Below are 18318 nucleotides of genomic sequence, written 5' to 3'. Positions count from 1 at the left end.
AACAAGGGTCAAACTTCTTTACAGTGTATGCTGGAAGTGAATAGATTCTTGATTAGCCCAATATCCTCCAAAATCCAAATATTCTTTCCTGAAATCACTTAAACTATAGATTTTCATATTGGATTTGTAAGCTACATCAACATAAGAAAAGAAGAGTTACAGTCCAACCACCTCACACTACTCCAGATCATTCAGTGTAAGTCTGGCTATCAACTTTCCTTCTGCCATTCCTGTGAAAGCTGCATTTGCCCCCTATATTTCCTTCCTTTACCACTTATGATCTCTAAGTTTGAGCCACCAGAAGTCTCTTGAGGCTTCTGATTATTTTGCTGGGTGATTGATGTAGATTTTGCCTTAGGCATGTATGATGGAAATACAGAAGACTCATCTATTTTTGGAATGAAACAAAGATGATACTGCATTTATCAAGCAACTTACAGACACAACCACCTGTTCTGGTTCAACTTAAGTGCCAATTTCCCTTTAGAGTATTCCACAACTTGAAAGTAAAGCTTCCAAGTGTTCCTACCCCAACAAAGGGAAGAAGCTGCAGGATACCCTTGTTTTCCCTGCATCTATTAAATGACCTTTATTTGTACCTTTGCAGAGCATTGGCTTATAATGAAAAAAAATCAGGCAGAAACATAACTCCAGTATTTCTTTTGCACTGTGCATTTTTGCTCTGTTGCAACAACCACTTAGGAAAAAAACGAAACTAAATTATCCCAAAGGAGGAAAAAAACCCCAGAACATTAAGGGAAGATGTTCACTTACATGGCAAAGAAAGATGAATTAAGAAGTGTGCTTAAAGAATTTCATGAGTAATGTTTTGTGCTTTGTCTGCATCTTTTGAATTACTGACTAAACAACATTCCATTAACCAGACATCACTTGAGTCACAAAACAGACTCAGGTCAAGGATGATACACTGTTTGTTTCCATCTCAGATTTTGTCCCCAGTGGAGTCTTTTAACCAGAGAAAACTCACTTCCAATGCCTAGCTGATGAAATTTCCCTACCCAATATTTCACTTTTGTTTTTTAAAGAAAGATAACCCCTTTAAGAAGATTTATGTATATATATATATATATATATATGCATGTATAAAACAATGTAAAGAGCATTATGGCTGTTGTTCAGTCAATAGATACATCATTTATTCTATTTGGATCAGAGTTCTTAAAGACATTGAAGAAAGAGGCAGAAATTTAGATACTACTTGTTCTTAAAATAGAAAACATTCAGAAAACAGAAGTGAGAGAGTCCGGTAAATTTATACCTAAAATCTTGTTTAACAAACACAGAAAAGACTTGAAAAGTACTCTGAGAAGTGACAGAACCTCTTTGCTATATGGATCAACTCAGTAATTGTCTTCGAATAGGAAGTTCTGCGTGACTAAACAATGAAAAGACAAATATGGGTAAATTGTTAGTAATTTACAGTTCCCTTTGCAGATTTAAGATTGTCCACTGATGCATATTCAGAAGACTGCTTTGAATATATAACTTGCTTGCCGTAGCTTTTGGAAATCTGGTTACCTAGCTAGACGATTATGAAGCTGACATTTACTGTATGTGCAATTATGGAATATACAGTGTCACTGCTTTCAAATGTCACCTCTTTGCCACAGTTCTTATCTTGCAGAAAATGTCCTTGCTTCCCTTGAGAGAAGTGGTCTTATTCAACTAGTACCAATGAACACTGGCAAGATATTTACAAAAGCAATTAGCTCTTCTGAGTGCCTAATTTGACATCTTCAAAGGGTCTCACTTTAGGAATGAAGTTGTCAAACCTCTGGAGAATAAACCCCATTATAAGGTCCACCTTGTCTCAAGGTGGCACCTAAAATTTTTACTCTTAAAAAGCTTTGGTTCTCTTTCTTGCTTATATTATGTTCACATATAATTCTTTATGATAAGACACAGAATGGAGGATATGTGTGTCACCTTACTCATGGGAGTTGATATGGGAAATCTCACAAGACTTTGTAAGAGGAGTAATAAAATAGACACAGATATTTTTTGTAGGATTACAATTCCTCCTCTCCTTTTCTAAATATGGGCAATGCTAAGGTTGATACTGTGTGTTTGGCTTATATTAAGGGCAAGTTAACAAAATTTGTTTTTTTTTTCTCTCTATACCACTATTTTCACAGTACTAATGCATTTACTACTAATTTGAAGTACCCTTTTCCATTCTTAATAGAGCTTGAATCCATTTTGCAGTATTTGGCATTTAAAAATAAATAAATAAATAAATAAATAAATGTTTTATACCTCTCTTTATGTCAGTCTTTATTATAAAGGTTGATTTTATTAACTTTGTTGGAAAGGCTCTGGGGGGAAAAAAAAATAAAATCAAAATTTGTCATTTTTGCATCCAAAACTCTTCTCGCTGGCTGTCATCCCTTCTGACTTGAATAGTTTCTCCACTCCAACATTAAATTACAAGAGGGAGATTACTAGAAAAAGATCGTAAAAACTTCATGTCAAAATTAATCTTATTCATAGATATTTTGGAATGTAAATTCTTCAGGGCCATCTCTGTGAGAGACTGTATGTGTATGCAACTATGGCAATGCAGAAATAGTTCTAAAAAAAACAAATAAAAATGTGCAATTTTTATATTATTTTTTCCACACATGCAAAATTGACTGGATATTATTTTTTCCACATGTGCAAAATTGACTCTTACGGTCACAGTTTCTTTGAACTCTGCTGTCTGCTCTAGGAAAAAAACCTTTATTATAAACAGTGCAGATGGATTCAGGGGAATTATTTCTGTTCGAATAAGCAGCAATTTTACTTGACCTATGAAATCAGTATTGAAGTGAAGCTTTAGTCTTAAAATGGGAACAACTGAGAACTATGTTTTGTTTTTTTTAATAGAAATCCTATTAAATGTTTTTATTTCATAACAGTGCCCACAGATATTCTAAGTCTTCTGCTGAGGAAATTTGTCTATTGAGTAAAACTTCACAAAGCCTTACAAAAATTTTCTCCACCACAGGTACAGACACTGATATTTATAGAACATATACAGAAAGAAGAATAGGCTAACATGCATAGTGCCTTCAAAACAGTACCTATCATGAAGAACTGGTAGTGCTCAAGAACGCATCTTTACTACTAACATGTACTGGATAAAAGGTTATCTTCACAGGTTTCATTTTTTTCTCCAGTGTTAGGTACTTCCTAATGTTCACTACATACGGTTGTGGAAAAGACAGCAACATACACAGACTTAAGAAAAAAATAAGGAAAAATTACGTTGAAATGTCAATCATAGTTTGCTGTCATATACAGCAATGATGAAATAAAATAGTGACCTCTAAGTGGCTGCACTGTCAGTTTCAAGAATTAAGATGAGCCTGAGCTCATTGTCAGCTATGATTGTCAAAAATTACGTAGCAGAGACACTAATATGAACCTCAGATGACAGTTCTATTACGAATGAGAGATGAAAAAAGCCCAAGGAACATGAAAAAAGGGTTTTCTTCTGCTTAATTGGGGCCAGAATGACATTGCTTGACAAGGATTTTATTTAACAGAGGTGTTTAAAATACTTCAGACTAAATGTGACGCAAAAATTTTTCTATTGTTTATAGATTTACTGAACAAACAGCTATAGTAATTACGACTATCTCTTACCATGGAAGTTTGATTTGAATATAGAAACAAGACCTTATTGTTACCTTTGGAAGTATAGTCCACAACCCAATTACTGATTGCAACAGAAAGATTTCTTTCAACCTTTGCAGTACCAAAAAGCAATCTGTATCTTTTTTACTTCCATTTTATTATAGCTTTTCTTTACTCACAGCATTTTGAATACAATCTACTTATAAAGAAAAATGCTGTCTGCTGCATTTGAGGTATATAAACATGCAATCAAAGATGCATCTCGAATTTGTATTCATGCATTTCAGATAACATTACCTTGGCTAATGTTACTGCAAATAAATGCGTAGCCATAGCAGCAGAGAACTTGATGCAGGCTGCAAAGCCTGACCGAAAACTTAGGGAATAATGCAGCTTTCTGTGCTGCAGTGGGCTCTGTGTTGCCTTGGATATGCTTCTATGTGTATTTGAACTTAACTAGCTTGAAATAAATGTGCAAGCTGCAAATATGCCTTGACTGTTGTTGTAAAGAACTGATAAACTCAGATCAGCCATAGCTATTAGCTGCTTGAAATGATTTTCTAATGTGCAAAATCCCGATGATTGAAAATTAAGTGCTTTCTTCTGCTCCCTAAATAACATAAAAAAAGCTCCCGTTAGATGCTACTGAACCAAAACCTTACTAAAGTACAACACTAAAACTATACTAATACTCTACTTGTGTCATACAGTGCTCTGAATGGGAATTACAGCAAAAGCATATACCACAATACTTACTGCAGTTTATGGCTCTTTGAAGTTAAAGAAAACTGTAACATTAACAGGTAGTTTTGAACATATATGTAATCCAGTTGTTAATTTGAAAAAACAAGGCACCATGAATGGAAACAAAGGAAATAAATATACCAATCATACTGATGTCAACAAAAATCTAGTTAAAATTACTTGTATTCTTCAGGTGTTAGAACATTTCCAAGATCTAGCAATTCCAAATGTGTATTATTTCTATTAGTTATGCAGCAGGGCTTTTCCTCAGCAATAAATTATCTGACCTGATGGGCCTTATCACAAGCAGAAAAAATACGATTGGTAATTCTGATCACAGAAAGAGAGTAGATTTAAACTTGACAAAAACCACATAAAAAGTTAGAAAGAGGCAATCTGTTCAATGAAAGAAGGGTGCAGTAGGACTGAAAATAAAATAACACACCCAAAAGGCTACCCTGGGATGCAGCATGAGAACCAGCACTCCTTTTTAATCAGAAATATCAGCTGAACATTACCAGAGCTTTCTGGGGAGCTCAACAGATGATGAAGAGAAAAATGGCGAACCAATGGCTAGCATTCCCCTAAATTTACTATTTCTTCTTGTTTTTCTTAAGCAGTCCATTTAGTTAAAGGAAACAATTTCAGTTCTCAGTTCTAGAGCTAAGTAGTGTTGGCTCGCTCCTCTGTATTACTTTGTTTTATAGGGCTTGGCTCAGCCTCATGAGCAAGGGATAGTTTGGTACGTTGAGCGGTATCATACTGAGGATGACAATGGCAATGGCCAAAGAGATTTCCTTCCTTCTTCCATTTATATTACAGCTATGGAGAAAGTGTGCATTCTGGCTGTATTTCTCTCATTTGCCATCGCCTGTGAGACATGGAGCCACTACTTTCTAGTTCCGTCTATGCTGGGGTCTGATTTCTATTCCAGCTTTTTAGAGAAATATCTTTAATCATAAAGACTAAAACAGTTTTTATTCATTTGTTTGGTTTTGTTTTGAAACAGAAGAGATTAGCTAGAATTCGACAGCATCTGCCCAACAGAGATTGCTACATTCTGAATGATTCAGAGGGCAGACGTTTCAAGTCATGGCCTGTAATTCTTCTTGACTGTCTGATGAGTCAAAGAAGTTCATCCTAGGTATGAATCTGCAGTGTGTATTAATAAAGTATATCTACTAGAAGTGAATCTGTTAGTTTCATCAGAAGAAGCAGTAACCAAACCAGTTACCAGTTAACACAAACAGCCAAAAGCAGTACAGAAGCAAAGGAAAGTGCTTGAATTGCTGCTTAAGGACTTTATTGGTCTCCACATATTTTAAGCTTGGAGTAAGTCACTGGCTTTTTTGCCATGATACAAAATTTTGTATCCATCTGAAATTTTAGGTTGGGAAAAACAGCAAATCAATGAAGGACAAAGCCAATACTTCTGTCTGATGACATATCCCAATTTTTCTGAAGTGGGCTGAAATCACAGACTTCTTGTTTATACAGTGTATATGTAATAAACCATTATATACAGTATTCATCACCTATTACACACATATACATAGAAAGAATAGGTTATTGCATATGTATCTATATTAGATATAAAGTGCAAGAAAAAATTATATAGAGGATAATACTGAAAAAACCCTGACATTATACATTGTTGAACTCAGAAACAGAAAATTAAATAAACTTTATCATTATAATTCTTGCTTTGACTGGCCACATCATTAACTTCAGTGAGGTTATTATTATCTAAAAATAAACATTGATACTCAGAGTCTAGTATTCATTCTAGATAGTATGCAGCCTATATAATTTCTGATTTCCCAATAACAAAATAAATTATTAAAAGTAAATTCTCAACTTACCTACACAGACTTTGAATAGCAAAAAAAAAAAAATTCACCTCACGGATTAACTTGGAGCAACCAATGACCATGTATTTCTATCACCATTCACCATTGGTATCCTTATGGTATCACCATACTAATGAATTCCTTAAAAGCAAGCTTAGATATGTATTATCCTGTTCCTGAGCTAACAAGACAGGTGAAAGAAAAGATGAATTCATTTTAAAATGTCTTAGAATCAGATTGTCTCAAAGTGCTCTACGGAAAAACTGACTTTGATAAAAACAATAACAAATCCAAGAGTTTACTTTTACTCTTCTCTCCAAATCAAATGTCTGAACTTCAAACTTCAGTACCAAATTATATCCATCTGATGTACAAGTCAGTCCCCGGGTTAGACTAAGATTTTGCAGAATTAAAATCTTGGGGGGATTTTTGGTTTGTTTTTGGTGTTTTGTTTTTAACCTTAAACATAAAACATGGTCCTAATGTTTGTCCAAATGCAGTTAGTTTGAAAACTGGAAACTACACTGTCTGTCCACAGACAGATAGCTAGCTAGCTAGAATAGGTTGAAAAGAAACAGAATTCAACATAATTGTTCTTACAAGCAGAAACACTTATAGCATAAATTCAGATATGCTCTGTAGTCATTATTCAAATATCAATGTTATGTGCTAGACAAGCACCTGTCAAATATACTTGATTCTTCTTTGAGCCAATTCCTCTAACTGAATTAATTATCTTTCAACTGTCCTTCCAGCTCTATTTTCTTCAGTTTCGTGTTTAATAATGCCAAATTCTGTATGCTCTTTTTTTGCTATAGCCACTTAAGAAATAAACACTTAAACATGAGGTATAATTAATATCATCAAATTGATGGCATCTGCTTTATAAACTCTGCAGTGCATTTAAATATCAAAGGATAATGCACTGGCTTACAAAACTAAGAAAGGAGATTTTTTTTCTTTAAGTTTCAATGAAATTTTTTCTTTAACACAAGTATTACATATATAAACTTTTTCCTGAGACCACTAGTTATGATCCACTGAAAACAGTCACTCTCGTCTCCTCAAGCTTAATTAAAACATAGCTAATGTATAATATTCTATAGATTGTCTAACAAACAAAGCTAAAAAGCACACACACCCTCATTGTAACTTTTCACATATGAGCAAGTCTTACTGATTTCAGTGAGATAGTTCAGGAGTTTCTGAATAAACATACGCATGAGACTCATGCTCAAACTTTGGATAAATATTTTTTCATGAAGTAACTGATTAATTTACTATTACCTTGCTGATACAACATCCCTTTTGAATTATACTGGTAAATGATAGCTTAAACCATTCCAGCTATAGTATCAAGAAAACCAAGACAAAGAAAAACAGAATGAATGGAAAAAGTTCTCTGAGTTGGTATGATAAACACTTAGTAACATTTAAAATGTTCCGCAATCTCTGCTTTCTATTATAGTTCCATAATCCATTAAAAAATCCTTGCATAATTGTTCTTAAAGATTATGAAAGTACTACATTTAAAAACATAACCAAATTTTAAATAAAGAAAAAACCCACAAAGTAATCAATTTTGCTTTGCAAAGTAATCAATAAGTATAGTTTCAGGATGTAATATTCAGGTGATTCTTAAAAAGCAGGTTCCAATACGGTTTCAGTATTCCACTAATGTAGAAAACTGAAAAAAAAGAAATCACAGCAGTCTTTTGAAAGCACAGATCAACTACATAAGCTAAGAAGAGCATGCAATTCATGAATACGGTTCATTACCATGGTTACAAGCTTTCAGCAAAGGTCTCTGTGTGGTTGGACTGAGATTTTGTGGTATGTCTGGAAAAGCAAGGAAACAATGGAAATAAAACACATCTCTCAAAGTTACTGGAGTATTGTAACAACATTACTAAGCAGAATTATTTAAAAGTTAGATATTTCTAGCAGTAAAGTGGCAGCTATATACCGGTGAAATAATGATTCACTTATGGGGCAAAATGACTTTTCCTTCCCCCATTCAAGTATAAACCCTAAAAAGTTAAAGTACATGTGGCTGTATCAAAAAGTCTTGTCATAATAATCAGGCCAGGCTAAGTTCAGTAAATTAATCTCCAAAGTGGTAATGACTTCAGCAAAACAGCCTGAACATCCCTGCAAGTTGTCACTGAAGAAAGAATAAAACTTGATAGCGCTTAAGTTCTAGAGCACTGGACCCAAAATGCTTTTAACTGTCTCTGGAAAATAAAAGGGAATATTCACCTTTAGACCTTGGTGTCCTTTTCCTTCGGTCTCGAAAAGCTGCACCTGATTGCAAGGCCTCCAAGAGGCTATCCATCACTCCAGTCTCCTCACCTTCTGTAAAGGAGAGAAGGAAACCTCTAGGTTACCATAGCAATATCAAAGCATAAATAATAATAACAATAAACAACAACAATAAAAGATATTAATGGTATTATTAAAACTATTTATTTCAAACTTAGACCAGGGTTTTAACATTCAGAAATTGCTCTCTTGCAATTAATCACAACAGATCTGGTCTTCTATACACTGAACTAGGCCAAATTTTATTCCATTCATTTCACATTCCTCTTTCTCTATACTGAGAGTCAAGGATAGTTTTAAGTGAAATGTCATTTCACTCATATTTTCATTTCAGTACCCTTTTGCAACTGCAAATAATCAGTTTCATGTCAGTTTTCAAGAGCTGTACCTTAAATGATTTGCTATATTAGACAAGAGATGATTTCAGTTATTGTTATAAAAAGTTGAAATTGTTTCTCAGCAGGAAGCTGAGTGAACAGTATTGGACTGGATAGGATACAGAGTAATGTCCGTAGGTAGCTTTAATCAAAAGCCATTTTCCCTTCGTATTTAATAACCTCTGGCCAATATTAAATAATTGATGTAGTTCAGGAAAATTCTACTCATCATATTACACATGTATGTATAATATCCCCTGAAAGAATTATGAATATTACTGTGAGATTATAATTAAATGCAAGCATTAAATGCCCTACTTTTATTTCCTCAAATAAACACATCAGAAAATATTAGATTTTTGAACCTTGTTAACCCCTTGCATCTATGCCTAGGAGGACAAAGAACACAACTCCAGGGATTTACTTATACGATGAAAAATCACCACAGAGGAATAAAGAATTACATGATAGAAATCTCATTATGCCTCACTGGGCAAAACTCCCTAGGTCGACACACACCTTGGATACAGTCAGACACATCATACGATTTTGCAGTTATTGCTAACAGTGAATATTCAAATCAGGATCTAAACTAGCTGATCGGTAAAATGAGATGCCACGCTACTAATTCAAAGAATTCTGAAAGTGCTGGACTACAAGTAAGGAAGCAAGGCAATCTTCTAGACCTGAATATGGGGGAAAATTATTATGAGAAATGTTGCTTTCTAACACTATTTCTATTTGTTTCCCCCCTTTAAAGAAATTCCATCTTTGAATAAGGTTTTAAGAATTCTAGCATTTTTCTAAGGTAAGTGGTTTCAAGGGCAATAAAAATAATTCAGACAAAAAAAGCTTCAAGTTACAGAGAGGAAGGTCTGGCAAAGTACTGTCAAATCAGCAAGGACCAAATAATGAATATGATGTTCTAGAAACAACATTTTTACTTTCATTATTCTACTGCTAAGCCAAGAGTTGAATCTAATTTACCTTCTGAGAACCCTAAGCCTGGATATCATTTAAAAGCAGAAGAGAAAAGCATACCAAAAAGAAGCACAAGATTTTGGGAACTGAGATATGCAAATCATTATCTAACAACAACAGCAAAAAATTATTGCCTCAAAACTAGAGTTTTCCTGTCCACAAATTAAAGAAAAATGTCCTTCAAATATGACTTAAAGTCACTTAGTGGTAATCTCCTCATAAAATAGTAAGAGTTTATATATGCAAAAATTCTATAGAAATATACATATAAAACATACGTAAAGCTCAAAACAGATGTTCGCTAACTTTAACTCAAATTCAAATTAGATTTTCATAAACATTTTGGTCATTTTCTCTATTACACCAGCAACTACTTTATTATTTACAGAAGGACCAAAATCTTTTATTTTAAAATCTGGTTTTGTGCAATTCTATTACAAATTGCATTTAGTTAACACTTCTGTTCCTTTTGCTTGCATTTTTACCCATTCTTTAATTTCTGATAATTCTACATGTATATTTGTTTTTAGAAAGTGATTTTGTTTTAATTTTTGGAATTTCCTAAATATATCCTCTAAGGAGAACCCTTTTCCTTCCCTGTAGTATTTGATTTGCTGCTCTCCCAAGATGCTGGTCCTTAAAACCACAAAACTGTAATCTGAGAACACCCTTAGAATCATAGAATCATTTAGGTTGGAAAAGACCCTTAAGATCATTGAGTCCAACCATTAACCTAGCACTGCCAAATCCACCACTAAACCATGTCCCTAAGCACCACATCTACACATCTTTTAAATACCTCCAGGGATGGTGACTCAACCACTTCCCTAAGCAGCCCCTTCCAATGCTTGATAACCCTTTCAGTGAAGAAATTCTTCCTAATATCCAGTCTAATCTTCCCCTGGCACAACTTGAGGCCATTTCCTCTCGTCCTATGGCTTGTTACTTAGGAAAAGAGACGGACCCCCACCTTGCTACAACCTCCTTTCAGGTAGTTGTAGAGAGTGATAAGGTGTCCCCTCAAGCCTCCTTTTCTCCAGGCTAAACAACCCCAGTTCCCTCAGCCGCTCCTCATAAGACTTCTGCTCCAGACACTTCACCAGCTTCATTGCCCTTCTCTGGACACACTCCAGCACCTCAATGTCTCTCTTGTAGTGAGGGGCCCAAAACTGAACACAGGATTCGAGGTGCAGCCTCACCAGTGCCGAGTACAGGGGCACGATCACTTCTCTACTCCTCCTGGCCACACCGTTTCTGATACAAGCCAGGATGCTGTTGGCCTTCTGGGCCACCTGGGCACACTGCTGGCTCATATTCAGCCAGCTGTCAACCAACACCCCCAGGTCCTTTTCCACCAGCCAGTTTTCCGGCCACTCTGCCCCAAGCCTGTAGCGTTGCATGGGGTTGTTGTGGCCCAAGTGCAGGACTTTGCACTTGGCCTTGTTGAATCTCATACAATTGGCCCCAGCCCATTGATCCAGCCTGTCCAGGTCCCTCTGTAGAGCCTTCCTCCCCTCAAGCAGATCGACACTCCCACACAACTTGGTGTCGTCTGCAAACTTACTGAGGGTGCACTCGACACCCTCATCCAGATTGTTGATAAAGATATTAAACAGGACTGGCCCCAATACTGAGCCCTGGGGGACACCACTTGTGACCGGCCACCAGCTGGATTTACCTCCATTCACCACCACTCTTGGGGCCCGGCCATCCAGCCAGTTTTTTACCCAGTGAACCCTTAGTTCTTCTCTTTTCTCTATATTCTGTATTACCAGATTAGTTAACTTAACAACCTTACACAAAAGAGCTATACACAAAAAGAAATAATGGAAAATTAGCAAATATTTTATAAATTTTCATAACATTTAAGTACATTTCTTTTCTGTACAATACATGGCAAATATAGAAGAAACATGAAGACTGAAATACAGATTTTTCTCTTGCTTTGCATTTGGTATAACATGCTTTATTATGCTGAAGTTTGCCTTCTTATGACTAAGGGACTATCACAGGTGTATTAATACAGCTTGGAACGTGCCTTACAAAAAATTACTCAGATTATGTATTCAGCTTCCTGTTTGGCTTGGTTTGGTTGTTGGTTTGTTTTTTGTTTGTTTTTTGGTGGTTTTTTTGTGGTGGTGGGATTTTTTGTTGTTGTTGTTTTGGTTTGGGTTTTTTTAGCTTTCCTTTCTTCATCTGATGTCATGCTATTCTCTAAAATACTCATGTCTGGAATGAAAACACTCAGTGAATAGTTTCAAACCAAACTGATGCTTGAAGAAATTTTGAGGCCAAGCCATTAGTTACAGTAAGGTACATGAATGTTGGAGGAAAGTTTATAAGCATTTTGGGTTATAGTAATGCAAAAAAGACTGAATAATATCACAGTCCCCAAAATGATTCCATAAATGTTTACGGAAAACAGTTCATAAGCTTTGTTTTAGGAAGTAGGAATAACAGAAGAAAAATTTAAATCCTCTTTCAGCATGTCATCTCTTTCCTTTTAAGCCTATCCAAGACTACTATGGATTTCATAGTTACTTCAAAAACTTAACTGTTTTCAGTAGAAAAAAATCCTGGTGCATAATCTGCTATACTATAAAATGACCTATCAAATAAATAAAAAAAAGATTTTAAATAATGGAATAGAAATACTGCAAACTCACAACTTTTTGTAGCATAGCTGTAACATATTTATGGGTACTATCTGTTTTTCATACTTATCTGAAATATACTGTAGTCACAAACTGGATTATAGATTAATGCTTCCATTGACATGCAAAACAGTTAACAGAAGAATAAATGGAGTCTATAGAAACTTGAATTAAAAAACTCCTCTAGTAGTTCTTCTGTATGCATGGATGTATTGAAGAAAGTTAGCCACTGCAAATAAAAACATTCGTAGTTAATGATGTATCTACCCAAAACATGCAGAAAGCCTGTTTTTCAAACTTCTACACTTTCAGTTAGGCTCCAAAGTCTGTTTTTTGATGCCTACACCAACAGTTGTCTGTGACACCTACTATGAAGTTACACCACTAGCTATTAATACCCACACTATCTATAATATTATCCAGGTTTATATGATGGAAAGTTTAAGAAATGAAAGTGCACCATGCAGTATTTTAGAAATCTTTTCAATTGCCCTGGGAGAACTGCATACAACATTGCTACAGTGATAGTGTAAGAGCCGCAAATATTGTTCAATATTAACACTTCCTATGGGACCTTTAAATCGGCTTTCACAAGCTGCTGCAGATTGCTGTCACCAGTCCCAGCTGGCTTCCTAATTAGTCAAGTGTATCAATCTTTTGACATCCTAGAACTAGTAATTCCAGTTGGCTTGCAGATAGCTACATAGCCCACAATAATTCCTTTGAGAAATATACCCTTTTATGATCTAAATGATCTCTTTTTCTTCAATTGCAGAATAGGAGATTTAATACGCTTTAATATCATACCTAATTAAAACTCATACAACTGTCTTTCTTTTAAATACCATCTAAAGCAGAAGTAAACTTGCCAAAATAGCTGGTAAGTTTTGCCCTTGACATTTCAGTGCCAAGTCAGATATAAACTGCCTAATTTTATAATTACATCTTTAAAAATGTTAAGAATATTAGAGCCCCTTCTCCTTTAGTGTGCAGAGTATCATAAGCTTTACAGTACAACTTTAACATGTCTTATGATGATAGCAAGAGATACTGCAGTTTAGTAACGACTCCTGCATTTTATGTACTTATTAAGGAACAAATGATATATATCATAATTCCAGGAGCAGTAGTCCACTGACATGACAGAATCACAAATATCATTAGCAATATGGTTTTAAAATAAGAGTGGTGCAATAAGATTACTTTGGATGAAAAATGTTTCACTTTTACAGTTCCCCTGCATCTGTCAAATATAAACTAAAACATCACACTCAACACTAGGACTCCAGAAGTTCACTTTACCAGGAAAAAAACATATAATAATATGTCTATTGCCTCTTTCAAGGAATCAAAGCTTTATTCAGCTATTCCTCTAAAAAAAAAATCTGCTTTTTTTTATGAAGGAAATACTAAGGAGCTTCAGAAAAACCAAACCAAGAATTCTTTAGGATGGATTCTGTTGATGTTGCCTACTCAGTTTGAATCCTTAAGAGATTTATCTACAGGGACTTTGACTGTCATTTTCCACTGAGATCTATTTATGGCATTGCAGTTACATACAGCTTTTTGTTACACTGTAAGTAACGGAAAGGACCAGCTCCTAAAGCCAGCCTCTGAATACTAAGCCTCATCTGAAATTAAAACTGCACAATTTGGACTAATGTAGACATTAAAAACAGACCTTAATATTTCATAGCTAGAACAGAAGGAAAAGGGTGCAAAAACTCGAGGGCTACTCATCAAGTTATCCGAATTAGCAAAGACTTTATCTTTATATCATCTTAGAAGTAACTCCATGGCAGCGCTCAAGCTTTTATATAATGAAAAACAAACTTGGAGTGCTGAAGATATTGGATTTGTTTTTCTTGTCTGAAGAATTAAGTCCTGATCTCACAACTCAGTAATTACCAGAATGAATAATTTTTTATTCTTTTTTGACTAGAATACAAACTGCTTTTTTTCTCTTCAGTTCAGGAATATAATTCAGGTCTGATATACTGTACCCAGTTTTTGATCAAGTGAAATTTAATCCCTTCACAGCCTTCTTTCAGGTGTAGCTACATCATGTCTTGTGCCTTAATGTAAAAAAATGTCTGAAGCAAGTGAATACCAGGGTTGGGACAATAACAGCAGAGATTTTTCCAGACTATTGATACCAGGCGAAGAAGGAGAAAAAGAAAGATACATCTTTTAACTTCGTTAATGTTGTACCTATACTTTCAAGACATCATAAAAAGTCCTGTATGTTTGTTTGTATAATGATTGATTTTGACCAGTACAGCCTACAAAGTAATGCCCAGCTGACTAAAGGTCTCCATCTGAATAAAAATTGAAGGACCATTCTCTGAACAACGTCACAAGAGGAAAGCTTTAGCAATGGTATAGTGCTGAGTGATTTAAACTCCAGGGAGCAGAACAGCAGATCACAGAGAGGGACATAATTTAAGCCATCAACGCAGGAGCGAGTTCCAATGTTTTGGAAGTGGCTCCATCTTTTCAGTCTCAGAGTCTCAGGCAGCCAGATTCTGTGAAGTATTCATAGTGCTGACACATAACAACTTCGAGACCTCTCAGTCTTATATATGAACAGGTCAAGAGACTTTTTGAAGGCTCTTATATTGTCAATATAAAAATACAAAGCAATCTCAATGTCCACAGAAGGGAAGGTTTCAACATGTTTAACAACGTGACTGCCCAAACTCAGACTCTTCACTCCAATGAAATTCAGATACAATCTTACAAAGAAATTCTGGGTGGATGTTAAGGGTATCTTTGTCCAGAAAATGCACAGCATATACAGACTTCAACTTGAACTTGCTCTAAGGCTTTGAACTTTTTCTGGTAAAAGCCATAGCACCAATAAGATAATCTTCATTGACAGGTGAGTGAAGGAATACATGGCTATCAGTTAGAGTTTCAATAACAGTGCATGGACGAGAGCCGTGACTCATAAGAGAACACAAGAGTTCCTTTGACCCTGATCAAGTCTTGCAAGAACCTTGTCACATTACAGTGAGGAAAAGAAAATTTCCAATGCACAGATGCAAAGCAGAAATAGCTGTCAAGTGTGCCTTGGATCGACTGGCTGAAAGGATAGTTCCTTTTAGATTTAAAAAGTGTTAAATCCAACTTCAGACAGAAATATCACTATTCACTTGTCTTTCCTCAGCGGTGACTTCAGGCGAAAGACACATACCAGCCCTTCCCAAAAGCAAAACACATGTATATACCTCACAGGAATCACATAAACAGTCCAGTCCAGAAGCAGAAGAGTTACATTTCTTACTGGTGCCCAACACAAAGTAGTAAGCCTTTGCTAGTGCTTCAGAGCCCCAGGCAAGCGTACTATAAAAAGGTATGATTTCCCCTAATGACTGATGCACCTATTCCATAAATCTTCTAGCTGAGGGAAGTGGGTTTCATGCCATCTTGTATGCTCTTGCTGAAATTGTTCCATCGTTGAGTTGTCATAAAGTGCTTTTATGGTACAGAAATAGACTTTGACTCTGAGCATATGAATGAAAGTGTGCCCCAAGATCCAAAGAGCTCAAAACAAGGGAAATGAAAACTAAGCATCCATCCTTCACGAACTCTGAAAGACAGCTCTCCCTTTCAAATCAGCTGTTGAAATTAAGGTTGGTAACTACACCAATCTAACTTCCATAGGATAACTCATACCATGAAAACCAAAAGGTAAACTGTGGTTTTAGAGGTGGTTCTGTGCCACAGAGATACAAAAATACTTCAGTGACGTAAGGTACCTATTTCTGCATCTCAACTGGATCACAATTTCCCATTTAAGTAACGGGACTGATAGTGAATTAATCTTTATATTGAACTTTTTAATAAAAATGTATAATTTTCTGATGTTTATTGTGAGTCTATAAATCCCATTCTTCCTGTGACAACAGAACAAAGCCATTGTAAACTCACTTTCCACAGAGATTATCCAGGATCATTTATATGGATTCCAGATCCAGTAAAGAGTTTGCCAGAGCAAGCTTTTCTGAGAGAGATCCCCAAAAAGTTTTCCTGAGGTAAATTTGACTTACAGAAGAATAAACAGAATGCCAAGCCTTTGAAGTGTTGTACCCCAGCACTTGATACTGGGGCCAATATTTGTAACATCTTTCTTCCTGACCTGGGTGATGGGACAGAACGCACCCTGAGCAAGTTTGCATATGGTGCAAAATTCAGAGTAACAGTTGACACACCAGATGGTTGTGCTGCCATTCAGAAGGACCTTGACAAGTTGGAGAAATGGGCAGACAGAAATCTTAATGAAATTCAACAAAAGATCTGCATGTGGTGAGGCGTAACCCCATACACCAGCGCAGGTGGGGGCCAACTGGCTGGAAAGCAGGTCTTCAAAAAAAAAAAAAAAAGGGGGGGGGTGGATTCTGGTGGACAACATACTGACCACAAGTCAGTATTGTGCCTTTGTTGCAAAGACGACCAAAGAAAAGCATTGCCAGCAGGCCAAGAGAGGTCATCCTTCCCCTCTACTCAGCACTGGTGAGACACATCTGCAGTGCTGGGTACAAAGGGGACACAAACATACCCAAGCAAAGTCAGTCAGGGACCAAGAAGATGATCAAAGGACTGGAGCATCTCGCATAGGAGAACATGCTGAGAGAGCTGGGATTGTTCAGCCTAGAGAAGAGAAGGCTCAGGGGGATCTTATCAATATATATAAATACCTGATGGGGCACTGGGTGGGGTGTAAAGATGACTGAGACAGACTCATCTCAGAGGTACCCAGGGACAAGACAGAAGGCAATGAACACAAACTGAATTACAGGAAATTGCATTCAAATGTAAGACTTCCCCTCCTCTTCCTCCCCACATTGAGAGTGGTCAGACACTACAGCAGGTTGTCCATCTACAATGGAAACTCTAAACATGGCTACAATAAAAAAGAGGTTAGCTTTCCACTAAGTCCACAGAAACAGTAACTAACAGTCTGAAAATAAAATTACTTATCTGCATACACACCTACTCTCTCACCAACTCAACAATACAGGATATTCTAGTAATGCATTATATATTGCATTACCTGACAATATTTTTAAAAAGCCAGTTTAAAAACACAATCTTATAGCCTTTTTTCTATTCACTAGGGATACTCTGCCATTTTAGTGGAAAAATAAAACTGCTAAATTAAGCAAAATGCTAAGTTTTAGTTACTTATATTTAATCACTCATAACTAAAACAGACCAACCTTATGCACTGTTATCTAAAATTAAGATTTGATAGGACAGCTAATAGTGTGAACCATCAGCTACATATGAAGTGAGTCAAGTTTTACTGTTAATGAATGATTTTTCTGTTTTCTTTACACATCACAGCTCCAACTCCAACACTGACAAGAATGCAACCAATCTGTTTTTCAGACTAGCCAAAAACTAGTATTTTCATTAGTGTTGTTTCACAGAGGGGGAAAAAAAAAAAAAAAAAGATCATCTGTTATTGAGACATAACAATTACAATTTTATTTAGAAAGCAGTTAGAACCACTATAGTAGCATTCTTAACTGAATGTAGCTTCTTACAAGAATATATGTAGCTGAATGTATGTGTGTGGGTATGTATGAACATCTTGCCTCTTGGTTACCGTGTGCCTCTGAAGGAGTTCATTGAGCACAGGGAAAGACATTACTATTTCCATTCAAATTTATAAACAACCAATAAATCTGAGAATATACACAATGATCACTCATACTGACACTTGTGCTACAGAGATGAGGA

The 18318-nt window shown here is 35.8% G+C and overlaps 1 protein-coding gene across 4 annotated transcripts in view; it reads right to left on the bottom strand.

Annotated features, from left to right (window-relative positions):
- DIAPH3 (diaphanous related formin 3) overlaps window positions 1-18318 on the bottom strand; it is a 249940-nt gene that overhangs the window by 51371 nt on the left and 180251 nt on the right. For all 4 annotated transcript variants that reach the window (XM_072850118.1, XM_072850117.1, XM_072850119.1 and 1 more), the window contains 2 exons: window positions 8496-8591; window positions 8016-8075 (listed from right to left, as the gene is read on the bottom strand). In XM_072850118.1, the coding sequence (XP_072706219.1) occupies window positions 8016-8075; window positions 8496-8591 (156 nt within the window). The remainder of the gene's footprint in view (window positions 1-8015; window positions 8076-8495; window positions 8592-18318) is intronic.

Source organism: Ciconia boyciana, chromosome 1, assembly GCF_034638445.1.
Source record: "Ciconia boyciana chromosome 1, ASM3463844v1, whole genome shotgun sequence".
Lineage (NCBI taxonomy): Eukaryota > Metazoa > Chordata > Aves > Ciconiiformes > Ciconiidae > Ciconia > Ciconia boyciana.
Note: the sequence above shows the minus strand (reverse complement) of the source record. Positions and strands in the feature narration are given on the sequence as shown.